At 37.6% G+C, this 8697-nt stretch overlaps 1 protein-coding gene across 1 annotated transcript; it reads right to left on the minus strand.

Moving 5' to 3' along the window:
• Window positions 1-1657: 1657 nt before the first annotated feature.
• LOC122088043 (40S ribosomal protein S13-like) lies at window positions 1658-7125 on the minus strand. Its single transcript, XM_042657180.1, has 5 exons — window positions 6965-7125; window positions 6761-6833; window positions 6496-6634; window positions 6214-6400; window positions 1658-1912 (listed from the first exon to the last, which is right to left on the minus strand). Exons 1-5 carry the CDS (start codon window positions 6985-6987, stop codon window positions 1879-1881), a joined length of 456 nt encoding a protein of 151 aa, XP_042513114.1. The 5' UTR covers window positions 6988-7125; the 3' UTR covers window positions 1658-1878.
• Between the last annotated feature and the right edge of the window lie 1572 nt (window positions 7126-8697).

The following is an 8697-nucleotide window of genomic DNA, read 5'->3' on the forward strand; positions in this document are numbered from 1 at the left end:
CCTAGCGCACTTGGTAGGATGTGGTGCGTGGAAGTCCATTGCTACCAAAAGACCTTGGGTTCAAGGGCTCACATATCTTCCTCATACTCCATAGAATAGGATATATTAAGACTGAAAAAAAAAATACATTTTATATAGTTTTATAAAACAAAATTATTAATTTCAAGAAAAAATTGTGTTTCCAAAACCAACCAAACATCTCTACGTTTGGCTTTGAAGACAATTGGGATGGGTGTTTTCAGATTTAAGTGAATTTTTGGTTTCATGCAGAATCAACAGACCCAATTGGTTGAAAAACTGGCTCCGGCTCCTCTTGTTATGGGTGGGTTCAAATAGGCTCTCGGTTGTTGATATGGTTGTTTTTGAAGCCCTATTATGAGTTGGGTTCAAATTGGCTTTTTCTCTTTGGACAGAATATTCAAAATGGAATTTGTGGATAGTTCATTTAGTTGTGCCAGGTGGATAGGTGATATGACCATTCCACTAAGATATCATAAGTATTAACTAGGTATCAAATTCCATATTCAAATTTAATAATGGGAGAGGATTCCCCACGACACCATTTTTTGGGGTCCAAATCTCCTTATCACCCTCTTTCTGATTTCTCAGCCATTTACGTTGAATGTCATTGAGTTTGTTGGTGTTGCACTTACCCTTTATTTTATTTGGACCCATTGAAATCAGGTTGCCTTATATAAGGCTAAACCTAATTGCAATACATTGATCTAGATTTTGGTGTTGTTGCACTTGCACTCTATTTTATTTGGACCCATTGAAATCAGGTTGCATTCTCTAAGGCTAAAACTAATCCTATAATTGCATTACGCTTCAATTATTATTTACTATAATCAAATTATTTTTTGAGAATGAATTGCGTCAGGAAACAAGGTGGAAGCCAAAGCCAGGGAACTGCTCCAATGGATCCTGGGATCAATATCATTGGGTAGCTAATCTCTAGAAGTTCGGATGTGTTTGGGAACTCACTGCAGTAAACTCAAGATGGATCAGGTTTGGCTTTGGGATTTTTTATTTTTTATTTTTTCTTATTAAACTTTGAGAACGGTTTAATGTTTTATACACCGTTTGATGAACTGTTTCAATGGTCACATATAAGCTGTGGTTGTACTCTTACAAGGTTGGCTAGGCTGGAACAGGTAGGTTCTTATGACTTAAATCATTCTTACTTTTTAAAAACAAATAATACAATAATGGATGTGAAGAATAGCCATGTACACTAGAGTCTTTTCTTTTTCCTTATTTTCATTTAAAAAAAATGTCGTCCCACTTGTTGTGTTTGACTGCAAGGAAAATTATACTAAATAAAACTAAAAAATTTCGAACTTTAGAAAGTTAGTTTTGTAATTATCACCATGATTATAAAAATATACTTAAATTTCTTGCCATGTTTAATAATAATAAATTTTACATGTAATCTTATTTTATTTTTTAAACCAAACAGATTTTAATGTAATATAATAAAATAAAATTTAATAACCAAATATAAAATGATTTGAAATTAATGACAATCACATGATTACGAAAATTTTTTTAAAATTGAAAATTTCACTTCCCTTCCCTTTAATTCCTCTTGCAACCCAAGCCACAATACAATAACAGAAAGTTCAGTGTAGGATAGTGATTGTTTGAGGGCCTCATCTAAAGCGCAATATCTCAATTAGAAAGAAAAAATGGTCACAATTTAAATAAAAAGCTCCAGTATATGAAGAACGAACTACCCAAAAGCTTAGTAGCAATGGGTTCAAATAAACAAAATTGTTCCTCTCCCTCTTTAATCTAACTTGTTTCACAAATTATGTCCTACCCATTAAGAAGCGTAGGCATGAATCCTGGCCACCGGAGTACTTGCAGGCACGAACCCTATGCCACCAGGGTACTAGCGGTAGTAGACTCACTGAAAAGAGAAGCGGAAATTTTCAGTTGAATAAAATGACACGCTAGCATAAATCAACATCTATCAATACAACATAAGAGACTGCTCCTAAACACATTAAATCTGTAAATGCAAGTATAGGTCATGAAAACAAGATGTATCAAAAAGTGGAAATATTATGAAGTGGGGCAATATAATGACTCAGGTGCAACAAACACAGCAAAGAGTCTGGCAACTTCAAATCACTCGATAATGAAACATGAAATGATCCAATGAACACTTCTGAATTTATTTGCAGTCAAAGTTACAGACGAATTTCAATAGAAAATGGTTAAAGGCAACCTGACCCAATCATGCCAAGGTTTGTGTTAACAGTAAATCCCCAGATTAAAACAACATTTCCCCTTCACTGTTAGCCTCTTCGATGCTTTCTTCTCCCATAAAACTCCAGCACAGAATTCAGAAAGACCATCTGAAGCAAATCCATTGCCAATTAAGACCCTAATGATCCAAATTCCAAAGCATCCAAAGATCACTTTCTTCCTCCATGAGCACAAAACTCCAACAACCTCACTCAAAAATAAAAGAAAATAGAATATAATAGTTTCCTCACAAGCACTATTTTTCCTAACCCACAGCACAACAAGGCCTATTTATTCTAAGGCTCATGAACCGTTCTAGGTCAATAGATGGCACAAGTTGATAATCTGGTTTTCATTGGCACTTCCAGCATATATGAATATTACATACCAGAAAAGGTTAGAAAGCTCCTCTTTTCTCATAAAATAAAGGAACCTACAAATCTCAAAGAAATGCAAGTGCAAATTCCAAACCATTTAATTTCCATAAAAAGAGATTCAGATATTAATTTCTTCACCTTCAAACACAACCAGATAAAAAAATATGCAACAAACCTTTTTCAGATCCCCCCAGAAAAGAAAACTTCCACCACCTCTATTTCTCCCATGATAATTCAAAAAATCCGGAATTGCCCCTGGTGCCCTCCTCCCCTCTCTTGCACAACCCCCTCCAGCATCCCAACCGACACTGCAACCACCTCCCCCCCACCCTGCACGCCATTCCCTGCCACCCTCCATTCCTGAAACTCCCCACACACCCCCTTCTTTCCTGTCCCCCCCCCCCACCTCAAGTCGCATTAAGTTCTGCAAACCCACAAATGGAATTCAACACACCCCAAATTGTTGAAGGCTTGAATCAGTTAGCCTGGGTGGAGTTGTCAGTGAGACCCCAAAACCCCAAAGAGCGTACACAGGAAACTTATTAATAATAATTAAAAAAAAAAAAAAAAAAAACTTGGTTTCACAAATCAGGTGCTTCTTCAGATCGGCATTTGCATGGTCCAGTGATGCAGATTCATGACTGAACAGGATGCACCATTCTGGCAATTTATTTATTTAAATTGGGTCCCATTGATTTTTTGGCTTCAGTAGGATATTTTAATTATTAAGCTTTATTTTTAATCAATTGGATTTATCTTATAATTTTCTTTTTAGTTTTAAGAGGCTAATTGGTAGTACAATTGATTCAGAAATTTATTTAAGTTCTGAGTCTAAGTTAAGAGTCCAAGATTTATTTCAGTTTCAGGATAGGATTATTTAAATTGGTTTAATTATGAGTTTTAATTTTCTCTTTAAATACAAGTTGTAATCTCTCTCACTTGCTCATCTGCCCATGGCAAGGTGGAGTTGGCAGCTCAGCTAGTGTAGGAGCACTAATAGACACTCAATTGTCATCACTGGGAAGGCTTTCTCCTTATCAAAGCAAATGAAACATTGCTGCACTAGACCTGCAGAGTCCAACTTTATTGGCACTAATTGTTTGGCTAAATCAACTATAGATTAGTCACACTATGATGGATAATGATATGGTGAAAATTGAGGGGAGAGAGAGAGATACTCCAAAGTGACTTTTTTAGATATCTGAAGTCAACCATAAATAAAGAAGGTGACATAGAGGATGATGTTTCACAGAAAATTAAAGTGGGATGGATGAAGTGGGGAGGTGCAATTGGAGTGTTGTGTGGCCAACGTATTCCATTAAAGCTCAAAGGAAAATTCTTTAGGACTGTTGTGTGACCAACTATAATGAATAAGGCGGAATGTTGGACAATTAAGAAGTGTCATATAGTGACTCTGTGTAGTAGAGATAAAGATATTAAGATGAATATGCGGCAAAACTATGAAGGATAAAGAAAGGAATGATATATTAGAGCTGATTGGGAATTGTCCCAAGACTCCCAACCAATGACAAACTCCGAAAAAGTCGTTTGAGGTGGTATGTCCATGTTCAACGTAGGCCTAAGGACGCCCTAGTAAGGAGTTATTTGATTCCAATTGAAGGAGATAAAAAAATTAGGAGCAGGCCTAAAATGACCATAGAAGTAGTGATGAATGACATGAGTAGTCTACGTCTTCTCCTAAGTATGACCTTAGATGGAGCCGATTGGACGTCAAGGATCCATAACTCCCTGTAGCCGACCCCATTTAGCTGAGATTTTCTTGACTAGCACGGTTGTGCCTCTTTCCTCTTACTTTCATTTCTCCTACTTTGTTTTGACCTCAAATTTCCTTATTTTATTTTACATGGACCCATGTAGCCGACCCCATTAAGTTGGGATAAGGCTGAGTATATTGTTGTAGTTATTGCTTGGTTTAAAAAAAAGGTTCAAATCAAACTGTTTAAATAAGCAACTCTATTTCCAAAACCAAAACAAGACCATTTAATAAACAATTTTCCGATTTAGGTTCAACAGTTTGATTCGGTTTTGGTTCGGTTTTGACATCCCTTAGGGCCAAGATGGGGGAGGAAAATACAGAGGGTGGGAAGGCAGATGCGGGGGCTCAGGGGGAGGGGTCAAAAAAGGTGGGATAGTGGGGTGTGGCAAGGTAGAGGTAGGCTGCCGAAGGGACTATGGAAGGGGAGAGGAAGGGACGGGGTAATTCAGCAATTTCGAATTACCAGGGGAGAAAGAGGTGATACTTTGCTTTTCTAGTAGAATAAAAAAAAACAAACTTGGGGTAGGGAAGTTCGAATAATATAGGGCAAGTATAGGAGAGAGTGTGGTTTCACCATCTCTTACTCTTAAAAAAAAAAAAAAAAAAAAAAAAGAGCTTTCGAAAAAATACTGCAAAGTCAAGGAAAAATACAACCAAAATTCTGAATCAATATAGATATTGGGAAACCAATATTTCAATTAAAGAACCCCATAGAAAAGGTCAAGTAAAAGATCGTCAATATCTGATGTGGTTAAGGTACTGCTGAAACACTTTGAACTTTGAGGGCAGTAAGGGAGTTATAATTGTTCATCAGAAATGGTTGAACATTTCAATGGAAAGAGAAAATTTCAAAAGCTACTTCGAAAAATTATAATGTGGTTAAGTACTTCTGAAAGGCTTTGAACTTTAAGGGGCAATAAGGGAGTTCCAATTGTTCATCAGAAATTGTTGAACATGTTTGGTGGGAAGAGAAAAGCTTAAAAACTACTAGAAGAAATTATAGTGAAATGAAACAGAGTGCCCAAACTGCTCAGCTTAACTTTTGGGGTGCTCACTCTCAAACCTACACCCATCATCCAGGGGCACAGGACAAGTCTCTCCATTGTCCGAGGAATCTGAAGAGCGAGCGAGCCACTTGTGCCCAAGGGGCAATATACAAATAAATGCTTAGCCAAAGTGAAAGACACGACCGGCCGGGTTCCTAAATCCATATCAGAGAGAGTGTGTGTGTATGCCACACCACCACCAGCAAAAGCGTATTATATATGTTCCATATACACAGTCATTTGTGATACATGAAACACCATCCATCCATCTTCAACATACACCCTGACTACATAGCCTACATTAGTCTCTTCACGCATTCAAGTCGACCACAAAAATAAGTGCAGAGAAGCAGACGATCCATTCAAGACTCAGATTGACAACAGGGAAAATAAGGATTGACATGTTGACAGATGTGAAACTAAAAATAACAAAACCATTAGAATACAATAGTATTGCAAACTTTAATCCAAAGGCACGCAAGTTAACCATATAATAAAACCAAGTTTATTTAACAGTTCTATTTGAGAGAAACGATTCAATAATAGCTTAAAATATTCCACAGACATGCCTTTCATATTCAGACAAACCACGCTAAAACAAACTCTATATAATGCACTAGGAGATCATAAAGAACAACATGTGAGAAACGAAAAGCAAAAAATTAGAAATCAGAAGCTCACAACAACAGTGAAAATAAAAATATGATAATCACTCAACAATAGCATATCTCAATCAATGTAACTACAAAAACAGACTCACTATTTCCAGACTGGTGGGAGTTTCTTTGTCCGCTTGTAGTAGCGGGCAAGGCGGTGAATCCTGCTCTCCACGAGAATCAATCTAAACTTAGAATCCTTGTCCTTCCTATTTCTCTCAAGATGTTTCCGGATCGCAACAGCTTTCTTAATCAGATGGTACAGATCCTCAGGAATTTCAGGAGCAAGGCCTAATTGAAACAATGCAATCCAAACAAGAAGTTTACAACTATCCAATATAAAATAAACCCATTAACCAAAATCGATGAAGAACGAAGGAACAAACCATGAGCCTTCAGTATACGTAGGATCTTACTCCCAGTAACGCTCCTAACCTGAGCAATACCGTGAGAGTCTCGAAGAATCACACCAATCTGAGAAGGGGTCAACCCCTTCTTCGCAAACTTGCAGATATTGTCCTCCACCTAAAGCACCAAAAAAAAAAAAAAAAAAAAAAAAAAAATCTTTCAGAACAGAAAACTATAGAGTGGTTTAGATTTTTAGTTGCATTGACAAGGAATGGAAAAAATGAGGATTGAAAGATTGCCCACATCCGGTCCTGATATCTTCAGCCAACTAGGCGGTGTCCTCTTGTAGGGAAGAGCAGATGCAGAGATACCCTTACTGTAACAACAACAAAAACCACCAAAAAATTGAAGCTTAGTGATACTAGGAAGGAAATGAAAGAAATCCCAATTCAAGCTTGAAACCAGAGAAAGAGAAATCTCAGATTCTCAAGAAGCGACGAGGCATACCCGCGACTGTGCATACGCCCCATGGTTGGGAGTTTTCAGACGCGGATCTCCTTCTTCTTCCTACTTCCTTCAAACCTAAGTGCTAACACGAGGCCTGAAATTCTGAAACCCTAGCAACCCTCGCAACACTGCGTTACTAGGGTTTTTATCGCAATGCCGTTCGGAATTACACTTAGACCCTCTCAGTCTTTTACAAATACACCCTTTATCAAATTTCATATAATATAAGCTAAAGCCCTGTTTGTTAGGAGGGATTTTAGTGGGGTGGGATTTAAAGGGGGGATTTTTTTTTTTTTTCCTTTAACAAGTGAAAGTTTTAATGTGGTTGGTTATTTGGGGTGGAAAAGTTCTCGAACAACACTGCGAAGAGAGTTTACCACCAAGTGACATGGCCATATCTCATCCCTTCCAAAGTCCAACTAATTTGATGGGATTTTTGCGATGTCCATGGGGTGAGAAACATTATAATAGTTCGTTGATCTTTCTCGTCCCGTCCTTCTAATGCCAAAGTTGGTACACAACCTTAAGCTATCTACAAGGTCTAATTATGGGAAATCAAATAAGAGATATTGGTCAAATTTGAGGGTGTATACCTTATTATTGGTTTTGAAACTTGAAAATCCACACTTCTCTATTTATAGATAAAGTTTTAAAAGTAAAAAAACTAGTGGATTAATTTTCAAATATTAGTCAGCCGCTACACAAAGGCAGTCGACCGCTATCATGTAGATTGATTTGATCACATGTCGAACTCAAGCAATCAATTGTCCTCATTGGATGTTGAACAAAATGTTTTGTATAAAATATTAGCTCTCCCCAAAAAGGAGGTGAACTAGCCACACCTTCTAGTATGGCTACCTTGTTACGACTTCACTCTAGTCGCTAGCCCTGCCTTCGGTAGTACAACGAAAGTTGTAAGCTGTGTTCCGGGGGGGGGGGGGGGGAGAGTTATTGTTTATGTGTTGGCCTCTATGGTAAAATCAATCGGGCAGGCCTGAGAGGCGGTGGTTTACTTTGTGGCGGATATCAGCGGTTCGAGTCCGCTTACCTCTAGCTCGTGAACTTAGTCGATGTTGTTCTCATTAACAAGTGATTACATATCAGTCAACTATTTTTTTGCTTCATTAGTGAACTGCTCGTCTTCAACCAATTGATCGATCCATCAATCGCCACAATAATTTATGGTCTTTAACCAATTTTAGCTCAAATCACTTTCACATATTATCCAGTTAATATATATACCATGCCAAATAAACTAACATAAGGTCCATAAAAGTTATTATAGGGCATTTACCAACAAAAAAAAAACAGGGTTACCATAGGGCTAAGTCAAGGTTCAATATGAATGTCCATCATCCATTCATTTGGTCAATTTGAATTAGCTAATCTAACTATTAACCACCTCTCTTATGTATTCCCATTTAGTGTTGTAACCCGGCAGTCACTGATAGGGGGTGAATCAGTGAGTCTAATTACGATCTCCAAAAGCCTGTCCGATATCTGTCTAAGAAAAACTTGATATACCTGTCACTATTTGCACACAGTCATATGCACACTCAGCCTCTCATAGGCACTTCCAAGTGTGCACACTCATTCCACATTCCACGCACTTCAATATAAAATACAAACCACAAGCACCCACAACACAGGGTTTTTACGAGGTTTGGCAATTTGCCTACATCCTCGGAGTAGTGCCAGTAAAGGTTTCGTGCCTACTCAATACACTACTTTTA

This window comes from Macadamia integrifolia, chromosome 9 (genome assembly GCF_013358625.1).
Source record: "Macadamia integrifolia cultivar HAES 741 chromosome 9, SCU_Mint_v3, whole genome shotgun sequence".
Classification (NCBI taxonomy): domain Eukaryota; kingdom Viridiplantae; phylum Streptophyta; class Magnoliopsida; order Proteales; family Proteaceae; genus Macadamia; species Macadamia integrifolia.

Excerpts from the sequence above, each read along its gene's own strand:
- LOC122088043 (XM_042657180.1), bottom strand. The coding sequence starts at position 6,987 with ATGGGGCGTATGCACAGTCGCGG. Across the intron at positions 6,635-6,760 it reads TGAAGATATCAGGACCGGAT|GTGGAGGACAATATCTGCAA; the intron begins GTGGGCAATCTT and ends TTGGTGCTTTAG. Across the intron at positions 6,401-6,495 it reads ACGTATACTGAAGGCTCATG|GCCTTGCTCCTGAAATTCCT; the intron begins GTTTGTTCCTTC and ends TGTTTCAATTAG.